At 34.4% G+C, this 19,522-nt stretch overlaps 1 protein-coding gene across 4 annotated transcripts in view; it reads right to left on the bottom strand.

Moving 5' to 3' along the window:
• LOC118742289 (RNA-binding protein fusilli-like) overlaps nt 1-19,522 on the bottom strand; it is a 77,441-nt gene that overhangs the window by 47,106 nt on the left and 10,813 nt on the right. For all 4 annotated transcript variants that reach the window (XM_036474251.1, XM_036474248.1, XM_036474249.1 and 1 more), the window contains exon 4: nt 1,682-1,996. In XM_036474251.1, coding sequence (XP_036330144.1) covers nt 1,682-1,996 — 315 coding nt within the window. The remainder of the gene's footprint in view (nt 1-1,681; nt 1,997-19,522) is intronic.

Raw genomic sequence — 19,522 nt, 5'->3', positions numbered from 1 at the left:
GCCAAACATCGACTCGCACCACTATCTTCATGCAACCAAGATACGCAGAAAAAAAGGTGCGTCTAACAACCAAACTCTTCTGTGAAAGCTTTCCGACGAAGCTATTTGGTTTTGTCGCTATTGTCGCGAAGATTTTGTCAGGGTGACATTTGTCAGCACAATTGTCGAAAATATTCCACAATATTGCATAATATGAAACAGAAAAAATTCGCCGACAATTCTGGCAGTGAAATTTTATAGAAAAGTCGATAATTGTCGCACCAGTTACTTTTATGAAATAGGCCCCAGGTGTCATGGCAATACTCTGTCAAAATTTCGTTCGATTCTGTGAGTCCGTTTAGGCTGCAACCTGGCACATACATGCATACATACATACTTCCACAAATATGTAGTAGATATGGTGAATAGAAATGACAAAACGGTTTAAGCTTAAAAAATTTGCATATAAATATTAAAAAAAAATGTTCAACGGAATCGTAATAATGCGATTTTTGATGCTGTTTTTTAACTTGTTTCAAAGATTGGTGTAAGAAAAACTTGAATTTTATTACTGAACCTAAACTCTTCCGATGTAGACTTGTGGGAAACAGTGGGAAAATGCCTTTCTACTGAGATCCCATAAATCTAAATCAGAATAGTTTTGGCTAAGTTATTCAAGTTTTTCGTAAATCAATCTTTGAAAAAAGTAAAAAAACAGCATCAAAAATCTCATTATTAAGATTCCGTTGAGAAGATTTTTAAATATTTTTATGCAGTTTTTTTAAGCTTAATCTGTTTTGTCATCTGAGAGGGCTTTTTTCAAATAGTTCTTTAAAAAACTATTTTTATTCATAAAAAACTCCAGGTATTTTCACATCGGTCCAGCTTACGTAAATCGTAATATTTTTCCAAAATATTTTGGTGGACGCCGTAAAATATAATAAATTTTGTAATCCCAGAGGAAAAACCGCAACTTTTTGTGGTGATGCACTCTAATGTACATACATACATACGAGCACCAATTAGTTTCATTTAAAGAAATGGCAGGTCGTTCATTTCCGCTGTAGCGCATGTAGTGCATATTTTATGCGCAATATTTAACTACTTCCGGCAAGGCGAAATCTACCTTTCGTGTCAATTGTATGGACGAGGTTGATGCTTAGACTTTTTATAGGAGCTTTGCAAAGCAAAGGTTTAATAGCTATAAGTGCTGACTAGACGCACAACATAGCAAATTGATAATAGCGTTGTAAAAAGAGCTGCAAGGTGGGTCTGGAGTAGAGTTATTTGTAAAAATCATCAAGTGAACTCATTCGGAGACAACCATCAGAACCATTGCGGTTCTTCCTTTCCGGACTAAACAGAATAAAGACAATTCTTGATAAATTCCATTGTAATTGTGCGTATATTGGATTTATGTGTACCTATGATACCTCCAGTTTGAAATTTCCACTAACTATACTATAAAGATTCAAGGACGATTAACTATCGAACCTGATCATTTTTCCGCAAGAACTTCTTCACGGGCATATCGCTTTCATTAGGTTATTTAAGACGGCAATCCTCCATGCCTTCTGACGACCCCAAAACCAAACGTGAACGTAAATTTTTGGCGAAAGCATTGGACCAAATGTTTCAATAATTAATTTTGGGCGAGATAAAGTTCGCCGAGTCTGCTAGTAATAAATAAATAAAACATTACCTGCGGCAGCAGTGACAGCGGCATTGCCGGCAATTGGGCTATCAGAGGTGGCTGATGATTAGCTTCATAGGTTCTCGGGTCCATTGAGCGATTTAGCACTTGTTGGACTTCTGCCGTTGTAGACCGGAATAGTTCTATATAACGTTGACCAATTGACTCCCGGTGCCGAGAGAGGGCCTTGGGTGCATCCGACTCGTTAGTAAATAACACGAAAGCGTCCCCAGTAGCACGTCCATCTGGTTTTTTGACAAATAGTACACCTTCGGAACCATCAAGCACATTGCACGGATCCTCGCCAGTAGTAAAAAAGTCCAACTATAAACATAAAATATCGGAATGTAACTAGATTATTCATATTTTAACGAAATTACATATTGAGGTTGCTCACGCTTGCATAACCTAATGTGATTATATTTTTTATTCAGTTTACAACAATAGAATACACTACACAATAATAATTTTAACCAGATAACCTGATAACCAGGCAAGTGTGACCAATCTCATTGTTTCAACAAAATGTGTGCTATAAAAAATATCTTAAGTTCATACGATACAAATAAATACATAGATATTAGGGATGTTAATTTTTCAGGTTTTTCCAATTCCAGGATTTTCGGGATGTCATTATCACAATCACGGGATCCCGGGACTAGTCCCGGGATTTAGATATTCATTACTTTTCAACAACGCTGGGGTCGGGATATTCTTAAAATTGTTATACAGACGAAAACGTAAAAAAGCAATATATCTCTAAAACAATATATCTCTAAAACCAATTACGCTGGGGAACTGAAACTTAACACGCACGGATGCATAAATTGCAAATACTCTTCTTATGACGAAAACTGGTAGGCATTGAAAAGGGGGCGTAGCACCTGCCATATAAACTGAACTTCTCATATAGCTTACCGCTAACGTCCTGAAATTCGACACATCTACATACATATGTATCAAAACAGTAATTATGGCGAAAAGTAGTAGGTATTGGAAAAAGAGGCGAAGCACCTCCCGTACAAACTGAACTACTCATGTCGCTTATCTCAGGAACCGATTATGCTAACGTCCTGAAATTCGACAAAGCTTCATATGTTATACACTGTACTTATGGCGAAAGGTGGTAGTTATTGGAAAGGCTGCATCTATATACATTTGCGTAAACGGGCAAGTATCATTCGATTGGGAACCATTTTCCCCTAGGTCTCTAAATCGCATTGAACTATTAGGGGTATTCTCCAAATCTTGCAAAGCCATTACACGTAGCACGGATTGCATGGATTCCATAACTTGCAAACACACTGCAACAAAATACACGGGAAACAACACTTCCTATCGCTGAAAATATGCAACGTCGAAACCCATGTATATATTTTGCAAAATAGCATAGCAAGATAAAAGCGACCCTGTGCTAGTTGTTTGTATATAGCAAATATTTCTCTTATTCCTCTTATCACGCTCACTCCAATTTTCTTTTGCTATCTCTTGTTATTGTATTTGATACATAAAATCGCTGCTTGCTATCCATGGATGCTGTCACTTTGCCATGGGGTGCACTCGTACTCTTCGAAATTTGGAATAGGATTTCTTCATTTCGTGCAAGAATGCCTCTATTGCAACTTTGTTTTTAGTTTTTAGTAAAATGTAAAAAATTTTAAATTTTTTTTTAAATTTTGCACAAAGTTTGGAGCTTTGATTTTTATGAGTTTCGTTATAGGCTGTCCTGTATACATTAAAATGATAGCCGTTTTCGTTGTTCGGACTAAACTCAAAAACCACTGGATAGAGTTCAGTCAAATTGTCGGAGGTTATACCGTGCAGATATTGACCTATTCTACTAGAAGACTCGCTAGGTGGCGCTGGAGTAGTGTTATTATTAAAAGTCGTATTTACTAATCAATTTAGTTTAAATTTGAACTTTTATTTAGTCGACGTACATATTTCTAAAATCCGTATTTTATATACAATCTGGTTGAAATTCATAATAAGTATTCATTTTATGATAAGCAATAGTTGTGCAGAAAATGAACCCAATGGCAGTCGAAATGTATAGAAACACCATGTGTTTGGTCTGCTTTGGCCCTATGTTTAAGTTATACTAATTTAGTTTTCAGATGTCTAAATGAAGGATGGGGTTAAGTATGCATAGAAATACCGAAAATTGTGTTAGCGCACCTTGGCCCTCCTATAACAGAAAACGCACATCTGTGCTTTTGAGTTTCCTTATAAGGGCTTGTGTTGGCTTACGCATCGGACCAATGTTGTAGTTGGAAAATCATACAAAAAAATACGCATGCTTGGCAGAGATCTCACAGGTGGAAATAAGACCATCGGTAAAGCTCATGACATCGAAAGGGAGTAGTATTCCTTATGGTATCACAGCGTTAATATTTTTGGCCTATATGTCAGAAGGATACTGCGCTTAGTGGTTTCAACTTAAACTAAAAATTTTAACTTTACAGACTGTTTTTGCTTTTAAACGCTCTTTTGAATTGGAAAACGGGTAAAGTTCTTATTAGGCGCCACGAAGCCCATAATAGGATCCGTCGCGAATGCACATCAAACGGTGTGGGGAAGCGCGGACATAAATGAAATCGGTGAGTCACTTCTTAACTTTATATAATAACAAGTAAAAAAGTCTAAGTTCGTGCGGTAGAACGGTTAACGAGATACATATATGTGATAATACCCTTGTGCACAAGTGCGCTCGGGTATAAAAAATCTTGTACCAGTACAAGAACCGGTTCGTAAGTATCCATGAACCGCGGTTCGATTCGGTTCAAATGATTCAATTTTTTTTAGGCTAAAGAATACAAATATTACGAAAATATGTTTCTAACTTTGTGCAAAAATTATGATGACTCTGCAAAGCTTCATCTAAATTGCAAACTTTTTAATAAGAATTTCTAGAAAAATTTTAAAGTTTTAGTTGATTTTTGGCAATATTTTCATGGATTCTTTTTTTTTGTTTGTTTTGAAGAAAATGCGTAATATTCTCAACAAAAAATTAATGACCTTATTCATAAAAAATAAAGTAGCTTTAAAGAAGATTTATAAACTGAAAAATGTATGAAAACGTTAATTTATAAAGCTCTTTAAACCTTTATTTTATTTTTTTTTAATAAGGCTGTAAGTATTTAAAATCAATGTGATAAAGGTGAAATTAGACATTTTTAATCAACTTTTTTAAGGTGAGGACAAGACGTGAGTCTATGTAGTCGAGTAGATAAAAACAGCATACTCATAATTTTGAATTTATACTAAAAGATCTTGGCTTAATTTCAAAATTAATCATTTTCTTTAGGTAAGAACTTATATCATATATATATATTATATATATCATCAACTTTGCATATACAAGAATACCTAAGATCAAAATAATAAATAGGAGTGCGACATTTGGCTATTTTTATTTTCTTCGTTTAATGTTCATTAATTTTTTTTATAAGAGTGTGAATCCAAATTTCAAACTTTGTACGAAAATTAGAGTAAAATAACAAACTTCAAAAAAATTGCATTTAAGTTTTAAACTTTTTATTCAAAACATGTTAAGTGGAAGTTTGAAATATCTTAAAATCCGCATTGATTGTTGATTTTTTTTGCTGGTGGTGTTAAGCGTTTTTAGAAAAAATTTGTATTGTGTGTATAGCCTGAAAAATGGCTTAGTGGACTTTCATTTTGAACCGAACCGATCCATTTTTTTTGGAGTTGTTTTCGGTTCGATCTTGGGATTTCAAAATAAAAGCGGTTCGGTTCGAAGCCTGTAAAAAGCGACGGTTCAGTTCAAACACCGGTTCGGTTCAAAACCGGTTCGCAGCCCTGGTTAGAACACTAACATCGATTCCGATACAAGGTATCGAGTACGCGGTTAAAGTATTTACTTGCTTTTTCACCTATTCAGAATTTCGGTTGTGAAATATATTTATGATCATGCTATAGTACAGGCTTTCCCAGGCGTATGCCTGGGGTGCCGCTAGTGGCTAGAGTATACTAGTGGTGTGGCCAAATTCTTTAGACTTTCCATACACAGTGCAAGCGGTTTGATCAAACTTCAATATGGCGGCCAGAAAATCAAAATTTTTTATTTTTATTAAAATTACCTTCAGCGGCTCGTCAAACCCCATACACAACACAAATAGCTTGCAGCAAAGGGACATTTCGCTCTTAAGCGTAGTTCCCCAGTACGTTTTGTCAACGTAAAATTGAATCAGAAATAAAATTATAGTTTAAAAAACTAAAACCTCCATATTATAATTACCATTCGTACTGTCATCAGGTATGTAACTTGAGAATAGAAATCGCTGCATCTTTTAGGCGCATCAATATTAGATAGTTACATCCCGACTTAATAAAAGGAAGGTAAAATAGCCGAAAACGTACTCTTTTCACAACAACTTTCGGTACTTTTGTAGACCTTATCCTCGTTTCATCCACTTTTCTTCCCGTTTCGCAATGCAAATCGAAGAAGAACGAAGTACTTGAGACTTACGCCACTAGCGACGAAATTTTTAAAGCTATCGACAAATTTGAACAGAACAATGGTTTGAAATGGAGCAAGTGTGCGGATATTTGCGGTGGTTGGAAAAACGAAAGGAGCGATGTCTAGGATGAAGCAAGAGGCAGAAAACGCCACGGAACATGCCGCCACTAGATTTAAAACCCGTTTTGGATGACGCTGCGAAGATAACAGAGGCCCGCGGAATTAAAATACATCTCTGGGTTTTTTTAGCATGTCGAGATTTTTTTATTGATGACATGTACATTTTAGAATTTCTAGCAATTTGCATGTAAACCCCATAAATAAACAAAGTAATCAGAAGAACGCATTTAACTTCGAAGTTAACGCTAAGAAAATTGATAACACTGGTTTCACTAGCAATTTCCATATAAGATTCTAAAAATTAAAATCACTTATCACTTAAATTGATTTCGTGAAATTGGATGTAAAAATTATTTTCTTAGCGTTAACGCTCATTACCAGCGTTAACTTGGAAGGTTTTGAAACAACCATTGTCGAACATTTTCCCAACATTGACTCTGAGGATGGCTTCAGCTGGATAACAAACCCGTTTTCATGTGGCCTGAAAAGTAAACCTACTGAGATGACCAATTAAGCTGTTGAAAACCTTCTGGACATCAGTGAAGACTGCACTTTGAATATTAAATACTACCAAGAACCAAGAAGAGTTATGAATGGAAGTGTATGCAGAAAACACTGCTGTTGGCAAGATTGCATTAAAAATACTAATGACTTTTAGGCCCTTATTATGAGTTGCTTTCGATTTTCGATTTTCGCTGGTATCGAATTTTCTGGCGAACAGAATTTTGCTTTCGATGGTGTAGCGAAGTGTTAGAAAATTGTGAAATATATATGATTTTGCATTTGTTTTTTTACTTTATGGCGGCTAGACTCTAATTTTAAACAAATTTTATTAATTTCGTGCAGTTCTAACTAATATTAAACACAAGCTCGAAAGGCTGGTTTTACTTGTGACAGAAATCCCAATACTCAGTTGGCACGATCTCTGAGAACAAAATCGTAAGCAGTTGATAGTTTTAAAATATTTTAAGTAGATTTGGCTCACAAACGCCTCTTTAGACAGTCGGAAGTTTTTAATAAATTTGTATACAAATTTTTTAAATATATTTTATGCCAAAATATATTCGAAAGACTACACTTAACCGTCTTAAACATTTTCTACTCCTGGCCAGTTTACCAAGCTCTCATCCTCTGACGAATCGTTGAACCCGAACTTCGTTGTACTAATTATTACCAAATTTCATACAAAAAAATACGCATTTTCATTTGACCATTCACAACATTTTTTATTTACCCATCAATTGACTTCGTTTTGCTTGTTATTTTTTTCCTGTTAAAGTTTCATTTTTTTTATAGAAATTAAAATGTCTGGAGAGAATGACGTGATTTAGAATAGATTCGTAATCTACAAGTCAAGATTTGATTTAGGTGTTTTGTGTAATTTCAAACCTTGAGATTTTTTTATAAACTCGCTTTCTTTTTTATTTCATTTTGCACAATTTACACAATTTTACATACATATGTATAAGCACACTATTTAGTTTGGTTGATTTGTAAACAAATCTTCTCAGCAGTGAAAAATATATTATTGTAAACAAACTAACGGAAATTCACAATAACGCTATTCTTCATCGAATGAGCGTCATAATACCAAATGAAAATTCGTTCGATCAGCACTTTCGACCTTAGTCGAATGCCACTCATAATAGGGGCCTTACTTTTACATTTCTATGTGAGACTGCTATTTCACCAAATGCTTACATAAACAAGTTATTTTTAAGTAAAAAATCGTTAGTCTATTAATGATCCAATGATCGGATTTAAACCAAATTAGACCACCCATTAGGTAACACTTTTCATTTAAAAAAGAATTATAGTAATTGGTTAACGTGGTCCAAAGTTATGCTGTAGCATACATAGAAAAAAAAAAAAAAAAAAATATTCCGACGAATTGATAACCCTATCCTTTTTGTGAAGTCGGTTAAAAACAAATACACCAGCAAGCTTTCAGCGTCAAATGATTTCCGGGTAAAATTGTCAAAGCTCCCAATAAACTTAAAGGAAATAACGAAATTATCAAAACAATTTCAGTCCTCACATTAAAGCTAAAGGAGCATAAAGTTTGCATTGTGTTTTCTTGTTTTGGTAGACATTTGAATAGTAGGGGTGCCGCGAAATTTTTATAGTACAACAAGGGTGCCGAGGTGAAAAAAGTTTGGGAACCCCTGGTCTAGTACTTTTGGCAACACGTTCATACCTTAAGCTCCCAGTGGGAAAAAGTAATGCATACCCAGTGGGAAAATCTAATGTATAGTAATCGAAAAAATAATCAGTAAAACAGAAAAGTGGTGCATTCAATTTTGCATTGCCTAGTATCGAGAAATTAATGTGTTTTAATATGAAATTTTTGGAACTTTTTGAATACATTAGAATGCTGATTACATAGTAAGCAGTAATATTATCGAGAACGCATAAGAAATACATTATATATCACGCATGACATGCATTACTACTTTTCCGACTGGGTAGTAATCGAAAAAATAATCAGTAAAACAACCCTTTTCTCATTCGAAAATGCATTTCTTTCCCCAGGGCGATGTCCGAAGAAATGTGGGGCATTCAACTTTGCGTTACCTAGTATCGAGAAATGTATGTAATTTAATATGAAATTTTTGGGACTTTTTGGATACAATGGAATGCTGATTACCAGGGAATGGATTTTATGGAAATTGCCTTTTTTCTGCTAAAGAGATAGAGTATATTCGGTTAAGAATGTCCACGATTTAGCTTTCCCTGATTCCATATATACACATTTGATGTTGCCTTTTTTTGCCTTTTCTACCTTTACAATTTACATTTAAAATTTTTTTTTTTTAGATTAAAAAATATACACATGCCCATGCGGCTTATAGAAGCGCAGGGACCTCTTGCCAAATTGGTGTTGGAAAAATTCAAAGCCGTTTTCTCAACTAACGTAGGCTTGGAGACAATAAGGGGTGTGGATAAAATTGTAAAGGGCGAGGAAAACGCCTTATTCAAACGTTCCATATTTAAATTGGGCTCCACTTGTATCAACTTACGTCGAGCGCACATTTAGTACATTCAAGGCTTTTCTCGCGAAAATCTAATGAAAATGCTGCCAGAAAACTTCAAAATGCATCTTGTGGTTCAATGTTACTACAACTATACAGATTAAAGTTTTATTAGTTAGAAACTCGAAAGGATAAAACAGTCAAAGATTCAAAGTACAAATTTTTCATATAATGAAACGAGTTCATAGTTTTTCTCTTTTTACTTGTAATATATACATTACTAAAATAAATGTATTTTTTTATCGTTCTTCGTATTTTCTGTTTTTTTTTAGTGCCTCATTTTGCTTTTTATGCAATACGTAGTGCCTTCTCCAGCCTATTCCGTTATTTTATTTTGCCTTTTTTATAGGTTTTTAGGTCCTAAAACTCCGTTCCCTGCTGATTACATATTAAACAGTAATTGGATGTAAAACTCATAAGAAATGCATTCGATTATTTATCACGTATGGAATGCATTACTACTTTTCCAATTGGGTTGTATCCTACCTTAACTTGTATAAAGCAAATAAAATAACATAGCGGTAAGACTGTTCAGTTGGAGAATGAGACTTCCACAGCGCGTTAAAAAGTGAAGTTGGCTAAAGGAATGGAGAAACTGGCGATGCAGCCTTTCGCAAGATTAACGGCTACTTTTTCAGTAAGTTTTGGTCGAAAGTACCCGATCATACTTGTGGCTACTCTTTTGGTAAGTTTCGGTCGGAAAGTTCTCCATTTTTTTCTTTTTTTCTTCCCATGATATAGCATTGCTGCGGCGGCAGAAAACGCAACTTCCTAAAAAAAAAACGCATCAAAATACGCATAAACATGCAGGTTGTAGAAATTGTTTTCTAGAGTGAAAAAACAGTCATATTTGAAAATGGTTCTCTTTTTTATAAAGCAATCGCATATCTGCCAAGTATATTTCAGGACGAATGGATAAGGATTGAGCCAAGAGCTTGTGTGAGGAAATCCAATTTGTGACAGCCAATGTCAGTTACGCTGTTTTGCAGAATCACGATACGCGGTTTTGTACTTTAAACGACGATATGTATGTACAGTTTATGGAGAAATAATGTACGCAATAATGTATGTAGAGTCGTTTATGTTGCCACAAGGAGCAACAAACATTGCTGTTAGCACTTACATTTGTATATGCATATTTATGTACATACATATGTATTTATCACAGTGAACGGCAGTGCACGCGAGTGACGAAAGCAGCCACAGTAGCATGCTGAAATGACTCGCTTATATATACACGAGATTTGGAAGTTTTTATCCAGACGTCCAATCGACATGTTTGAGATATCGTTGGAAAGGTCTTGCAGAGTGTGTCCAGAAAATGTATTCAAGCTTCACAAACGATTAACCGGATTCTCAAAAATTAGGCTAAAGTGTTGTGAAACAAAAAAGGTTTTTTTGATTTTGCCGGTTTAAGTGGGCATGTGGGCGCACCCAACATATTTAGTGTTATTCTATAGGCCAATACCTTTCAAACGATACCTTAAATATTAAGTTCCGGCCACTAGTTGGAAAGATATAGAGGTATATGTGTTTTGGTTCGTGTCTCCACTACGAGATGCTTTGGTATGTATGTGGCGTCTGTACGTACCATCATTTAATTTTTTTCAAAATTTCAGGTATCAAAGTAAAAAAAAAACTAAGAAGGTTTTGTTCCAGGATGTTTTGATTCGTAGGCCTTTGTGGGCATGGCTGCTGCCTGAAATTCGAAAAAATGCAATTTTTTAAACTACAACTGAGGCCGCACTAGTCAGTCCATGTCATTCACGTGGATATGAGTAGAAGGGTCTTCAAACAAGCTATCTAACGCTATCTTTTGTGTTTATAAAATATAAATATGTCATAACTTTACCGCCTGAACACTAAAAATCGGGCTGCTGAAAATATACATCTCGGGTATTTTGTCAAAAACTGGTCAGTCGATTTTATTCTAAGTTTCCACAAATCTAGCCCAGAATCTTAGCTTTCATCTGGCATACAGCTTTTATATGGGAAAACTCTTGTTGTGGCGATATTGCGATTCAAATTGAAAAAATATCGCTCCAAAAAGGGTCAAATGGTTAAAAATTAACATGTCCGTCTAATTTGGTTACTTTAAAATATAAAAATAACATACCCAGTTTCCCGAAAAAAATTTCTAATTCCCCGATTGCTACTTAAACCGAAATTCCCTGGAAATCAGGGAATTTCCCGCGAGTTGACAAGTTGAAGGATGCAGCTGTGCTAATCAATTCGTACATGTCTTGGAAACCACAATTTGTGTGTATTTTAGAGTTTTTTTCCAGTCACATGCCGAAATTGTAACATTTTTCCCCATTTTAATTGCAGGTATGTACACAGTATGTAACTATGCTACATGGGTTTATCACCGTTACCTACAGTTATACTTAAATATGTATGTATGAATGCATTTAGTTCACCCAATATGCCGCTACTACTTACATATATATGTATAAATTGCCACTGAGCAAAACTACTTGAGAAAAAAGCATTAGTTTAATAGCACGAGTGCAACATCGTACACGCGATAGAAGTAAAACTTCTTAAAAAAAGCACAAGCGTGCACACCCGGTAGAAATCTTACCGAAAATTTAACTACGAGGCAATCAGACGAATACAGTTGTTAATTTTCTCCAAAGTTGGTACCAAGTTGATAAGTTTTTATCATTTCTCATAATTCTTTTTATTTTTAATTTTTTCGAAAACAAAGGATGTGATCATTATTTTTCGCTTTATTCCGTATTCGAAAAATTATATGTTTCAATGGACAAATCGATTTGAATACATAATTTAGATTTAGATAATATTTTTAGCAATTTATTTGAGAAAAATAAAACACCGAAACTTTTACCTCAAAGAGGTGTTTTATTTGATATAATTACGCATAAAAACCCTGCTGCTATATTTTTTTGTACATACGTAAGCGAGTGCAATATTAAAAGCAGCAACTCTTATCCATCTATGTATATCGCAAAGCTCGAGAACGGTTGAACCGATTATTTTAAATTTCGGGCACCTGCTGCAGACGTTCAAAGTATGGTTATCGGCTAAAAACAATCTCGATATATGCGAACCGAATTCTTCATACTACATATCTCTGGAAATGTTCGATGTAGTTCGAGTTCTGGAACTTTGTATGGAGATATATGAAATCCATCGCATACTCGTGGAGAAAAATTGGAGCTATCGAAAAATGGGGCGTGTCACCCCCCATACAAACCGAATATTCATACTGCATATCTGTGAAAGTGTTCATGGTAGAGTAATGGAACTTGGTATTGGCGCATATGAAATCGATCGCATAATCTTGGAGAAAAATTGGACCTATTGGAAAAGGGAACGTGGCACCTCCCTTTCAAATCGAATTATTCATACTGCATATCTCTGGAAGTATTTACGGTAGAGTATTGGAACTTGATAAGGAGATATATGAAATCCATCACATACTCTTGGAGTAAATTTGAGCTATTGGAAAAGGGGGGGCGTGGCACCTCCCATACAAACCCAATTTTTCATACTGAATATCTCTGGAAGTGCTCGTGGTAGAGTACTAGAACTTTATACAGGCGTGGCACCTCCCATACACGAAGAATATTTCTTATTGCATATCTCTTGAATTGTTCTTTTTAAAAAGGGGGCGTGGAAAGGTACAGACGTACTGACTAGGAATCCCGGACTTTTTAAGGTCTCGGAAATCCCGGGATTATTGGCAAGTAATCTCGGGATTTTCGGGATTTGTAACTTGCACTAATGGCAATAATAGAAACTCCTTTTCTTGACCAGAATTGGCTATATTTCTTTTTATACCCGAGCGCACTTGTTCACAAGGGTATTATAACTTTGTTCACATAACGGTTGTTTGTAACAGGCAAAACGAGTCGAGATAGATATAGACAAATGTATACATAAATGATCAGAATGAAAAGAGAAATCGATTAAGCGGTGACTGTCTGTCCGTCCGTCCGTCCGCCCGTCTGTGCACACGATAACTCGAGTAAAAATTGAGATATCTTAACGCAACTTGGTACGTGCACTTCTTTCTAGCGTAGGACAGATGGTATCGAAAATGGGCAAAATCGGACAATAACCACGCCTACCTCCCATATAACGGTAATTTTCATAAATACGAAAACTGCGATATTTTAGAAACTACTGAAGATTATTCAGTCAAAATTGATACTTACAATAAGTTTTAGACGAAAAATAAGAATATTATAAATTTTTGGGAAATGGGCGTAACCACGCCCACTTATGGTGACATGTCTATATCTTGGTAACTGCTGCACCAATTTCTTCCAAACTTGGCACAGTTGTTAACCTTGATATAGCATACGAAATGGCCGAAAATTTAAAAAATCGGACAATAACCACGCCCACATCCCATATAACGGTAATTTAGAGAAATACGAAATCTTCGATAAATCAGTAATTATTGAAGCTAATTTATTCAAAATTGATGCTTGCAACAACTCTTTGCCAAGAAATACGTTTAGGATAAAATTTTGAAAAAAGGCCGTGGCACCGCTCACTTATGATCACATATATGTATCTCGGTAACCGTTCTACTAATTTGTACCAAACTCGGTGTGGTTATTGTGCTTGCCACATAGAAGCAAAACGTTGAAATCTATTGAAATCGAACTAAAATTACGGCCGATTTTCATATAACAGTAAATTTCAGAAATGCTTGAAACTTCAATATTTCGAGATTTAAGGACGCTAATTTACTCAAAATTGATACACCCCGGTTTACCATGTAGCGGTAGCTTTCGGAAAGGTGAAAAACATATATTTAATACTTGCGCCGGGTAGTTAATGTTCGGCGCCGCCCGAACTTAGACTTTCTTACTTGTTTTTTTTAATAATTAATATTTTTTTGTAAATGTTTGGCTCATTATACATATAACATCGCGCGATAGTAAATTTTAAACACAAATATCAATATATTCTCGAAACCATGGGCCAAATATAGTAAAATTGCGTTTTTAGTTTTTCACTCTGACGTCAGTAATTCAAAAATGATTGAAAAAATTCAGAGAAATGTGCTTGTAGAAGAAGTATGGGTATAAAATTAATAAGGAAATCCTGTAGAATTTAAACTGATTCAAGTTTCTGGCTGTGTTCAGCCTTCTACCTCATTGTATTAGATCTGCCACTTTTTTGAGCATCTACCACATCTACCACACAAGGGCTGAAGTCTACCACATATTCGCGTTTTTGAGTACCTAGTTTTAACACTAAACACTATATGGGAACAAGAATGATATAATACAAGATTCCGCATTGCCGGCGGCGATGAAATTTCTCAATTAAAATTAAACAAAGCCGAATGGCAGGATAAAATAAACTGTAAAATAGTAAATTTTCTCAATAATAAATTTTTCGACAGAAAACGTGGTTTCATTATGTTAAATTTTAAAATATATGATTTATAAAAAAATTAATAGCGAAAATTAAAAAAACGGCGATTTTTGTGAAAGTATTAGCAAATTTCAGTGCATCAAAAGTTTCTGATGCGTTGCTTACATTTACTTGAGAATTGTCAAAATCGGCAAATCTCAAGTAGCGGTTTCTGTAACGTGCCACATTTGTTCGCTACATCAAGATGTGATAAAATGAAACGCTGGCAACACCTCCCAAGGTTGCAAAAAAATTTATGTTCGAAAAATATCTTGATATGAAAGGAACCGCTTTACACTGTCAAGGAAAAAATTGCCAAAACTCAATGCAATTTTTAGCAACTTCAATCTTGCACTTGGTTATATTAAAATTAATTTTTTTAGAGTCTATTTAAAAAGTTTACAATTTAGGTGAAGCCTTACAGAATTTCTTTAATATTTGTACAAAGTTTGATCCAAAACCTGAGATCTACCACTTTTTTTTGAAATCTATCATATTTTTTTCCAGTTTCTACCACACAGAACTTTTTAAGTCCGATCACAGGTTTCTGGTACAGAAGGGCTGGTAAATATTGAAAATGTCATTTTAAAATTTTATCCTTGAAATTTCGCAATATTTGTTTTTGAAAAAGTTATATGTTAAGGACTTATATAAACTCGATAACATCCTCGAATCTCGTTCTTCAAACTTTGTCAGCTTAAAAATTACCTATTCGTCCTTGTGAATCCATCTCGAAAATCCCGGGATCGGAAAAAGCCGAAAAATTAAAATTAAGTACTGACTTTTACTTATCTTTGAATGTGTATATAATTCTTCTGTAGGTATATTTGTGAGTGAAATCCTAAATGGCTGGAGGGATTTTAACAAAGTTTTGTGTGTGTGTTTGAGTGGGTCTCTGGATAGTTTAGTTTCACAATTTAATCCGCCAGTTGGCGCTGCAGCTAAAACTAAAAATCTTTTTTATGATCCGATTTGGCGAATATTCAAAACATGTATTGGAATCGGTAAAGGCAGTCCAATTGCACAAAAGAGCTGCCAGGTGGTGCTGAGGTCGAGTTATTACTAAAAATCGACAAGTGAGAAAAGGTGCCGTAAATGTCAGACTAATTCGACCTGTTGCACCAATGAGTATATCGAACTCTCATGTGTTACGATTGGCCCAATGGATGTGATTTGCCAATATTATTATGCGTTAAAGCTTCATTTGAAGAAACCAGGGTTAATTTGTGCAGTAGTAAATCTCAAATCACCACCTGTCGAAATACCTTAAAAGCCAGTTTCATGAAGGCAATTTAATGAAAATTTATTTTTTTAATTGAATTTAATATAGAACCTGACAAAAAAATAATTTTTCACTTAAATTGCTTTCGCGAAATCGGCTTTTAAGGTATTTCATCTCGATTTATGTATGTATATTGTATTTCTGTTGAACAAGGTAAAGTTTCTAGGGCACATTCACTATAGATCCGGATCATTGTTGCCACCAGGGAACTTCTCATGGACATAACAAGTTCGTTTAGTTATTTAAGGCGGCAAACGACTACCAAACGATAGTCTTAGCCGATGAATGTGCGCAGAAATTTGTACTATCGTTAGGATTGCATGTGGCGGGATTTGAACCTGCGGCCTCGGTGTTTTAAGTCAACACCTCAATATCTACGATCTATGAGAAGCTGTTTTTTATGGCAAAAACACATTCGGAAGTTTGCGCACTTGCGCATACGAGACCAATAGCACTGGATCACAAATTTTAGTTTGGTTTTTGTCGAATTGCCCGGTGATTCCGAAAATCGAGTTCATTTTTTTTATGGATACGTTTTCGATATGTTTTCAATTTACTGTTATTCAGCTCAAAACAAAAAGTGGTTCCACTTAATCACGTATGTATATCTTTCGAACCAATTTAACAATCAAAAAAAAAATCTTTGCGTATTTTCATTTGACCACTCATTATTTCTTATTTATTCATCGATTCTCATAATTAGCAATTTGGTTTTTTTTTTTTGTAACAGAACAGGCTTTAGCACAAATGCAAAAATTTGGCACAGAACCTGTTATTTTTTTAATTTTTCTTCTGTTAAAGTGCGATTTCTTTAATTTTTTCATAAAAAAATAAGAAAATGGAATGCTTAATTAATTTGTCAGAAACTATATGTAAGTCCTGTCGGAAAGTGATGTACATATATACGGTTTATGGAGAATTTTATTAGCGCTCATTTTCCGTATTATACATTGAGATTGTTAAATTGGTTCGTAAGATATACTTGATTAAAAGGAATCAATTTTTGCTTTAAAAAATGGATCCATTTTCGGAATCACCAATTGTACATAGGAATTGGATAGTGGCATCCACAGAATATTTTTGCTGTAAACCAGTGTAGTCAGATAAAGGCTGACTTTCAAACGTCAATTGCATTGCATACGTACAAAGTCTAATGTTCCATAACCCCGCACCACAATTGGTTGACAATACGTCTGTTCTATGAGTGCACTAAAAGTGTAGAACAGTGCAGAGCAGAACAACATTTAGCGCAAGGAAATACATGAGTTTAGTACAAGGCACCGTTCAAGGGCTTTGCAAGTCTCAGAGAATACCCCTAATTTATATGGTTGCAATGTTTCGCAAACGCCAGAGTTGCTGTGTTTAAAAATATCTTGGTATATAAATAAAATATAGTTCATAAAAAATAAAAGTGTTATTAATTTTAATATGAGGGTACACATCATTATACACCCAATAAATTATTTTATATTAATGACGTTCTTGAATAGCAATAATGAGATCATTCCGATTTTCAGTGTTTAAATAGTCAAAGAAGTCTATACATTTCATTTTAAAATTACTTTTAGTTTGAAGTTTACTTTCAAAATTTTTAATTAGTTTCTCTCTTTGCGTCAAGAAACAAACTTTATACTTAAGATCCCCTCAGTTTCTTCGTTTGAGTGTGGTATTGAAAAAAACAAAATTAAATATTTTTTCAAACTGTGAAAAAGTACCACTTTTTAAGGACTTCATCTATATTTCCTCAGGGCTTAAATAATTTTTTCAACTCCGCAAAAACTTTGAAAGACTAAGAGTTCGCTAAAAAGCGTATCTAACTTTATGTCTTTTAGGCAAAACTCTTTTACAATTAGGGGATTCACAAGACGTGTTAACCGTCGTAAAATCTTAAGCTTAACACTTGTTTATGTAAAATAGCGGTTAAAATGGTTGGGGGGTTGGCTAATTATATATTCTTTATCAGTTTAAAAGAATTTCGGTTTAGTTAGAAATCCCCTAAAACCATTTTAATTAAAAAAGATGTTAACCTTAAGATTTTACGACGGTTAACACGTCTTGTGAATCCCCTAAATGTCAGTGAATTGAGAAGAAAGAGTTGTAAGTAATTGTAAGCCAAAAGAAATTCAAATTTTTATTTTGTTGTATAACATGATAGTTTTTTTCGAGATAACAAGCAACACTCGGCAAAAAAAAAATGTAAGCCTTCTTTTTAAATAATTTAAGCTCCATCATACTAACGCAACTGGTCCGAACGATTTGGCGATATGCCTATAAAACGATTGATCCTTTTGTTGTATTCATTTCTTGGACTTATCCAACATTATATAAAACATGTCAACTTTAATTAAATTATTTTTTTATTACTTTTTACGTACAGTTTAAGGAAGCTTCAACGTTATGTAAAAGCCTTAATAAAATCCTAAGGTATTTTGCTTGAATCGAAAATTCAGTATTGATCAGTGCAAATTTCGAAAAATCAGGACATTATCGTACTGATTGAAGAAATGAATAAAATCAGTACAAGAGTTGAAAAATCAGTACTTTACTGATAAAATCTGTACGTCTGGCAACCGTAAAAAATAGAAGATCACACAAGAACGCGATGTTGTATTTTTTCAGAAAAAAGTTGGTGGAAGCGAGGTCGTCAGCTGAGCATTTGTTTACATCACAAGCAACACTACTACTTCACACTTTTCCTTAACAAAAGACTAGTTCGTTCGTCATGACAACACGTTTTAAAGCATTTTAATGAATAACTTTACCTAAGTTGTGTGTTTATAGTCGCTAACAATAACTTTGGTTAATTTTGGTCCTCGTTGTTTTCTTTGCTTTGTTTACTTTTCTTTCGTTTTCCAGCGAAACAAGATGGCGTAGAACCCGCTCAAAAAATCGACTTTTTCACATACTTTTTAATTTTTTTGCAAATCTATGTCCTACAACGTTTCAACTAAATATGCCAAATTTGAAAGCAATCATAGCATAAATATGGTTTTTTTAAATATCTCGACCCTGGCGACACCTAACGAGACCATTTTTGGCAAAAATGTTTCTGCTTACATAACCAGTATATATCAAATAATGGACTAAAAAGTAGAAAGTAATAATTCTTAGTCCCATAGAATTTATTTTGATAACTTTCGATTTTGAAATTTTAGCAAAAGTCATTATAAACAATTTATGAGAGCGTGGGGCGCATGCAAAACAAAGCATTAGATTTAATTGACAATAGTCAAACTACATAACATAGACCTAAAATGTCTACAGAGAAAGTGCACATTTCAGATCGATTTTAAGCGGTCGTTACATACATACATACATTTCGGTTCGCTACCATGTCCCTAATTTCCGCAGCATTCAATAATATCTCAAGTGAAGTTAAGTATTATGAATACGGTGACCATATTAACCAACGTAAAATAAAGAACTTCTTTTTTCAAACTGTTTTGGGAATACGTACATACAACTTGTATGATAAAAGTACCTTACCCATATCGTAATCAAATATTTACCAGTTAGATATATTATTTAACTGT

The sequence above is a fragment of the Rhagoletis pomonella genome, unplaced genomic scaffold (assembly GCF_013731165.1).
Source record: "Rhagoletis pomonella isolate Grant_MI unplaced genomic scaffold, Rhpom_1.0 Rhpom_scaffold_00007, whole genome shotgun sequence".
In the NCBI taxonomy this organism is placed as follows: Eukaryota; Metazoa; Arthropoda; class Insecta; order Diptera; family Tephritidae; genus Rhagoletis; species Rhagoletis pomonella.
Note: the sequence above shows the minus strand (reverse complement) of the source record. Positions and strands in the feature narration are given on the sequence as shown.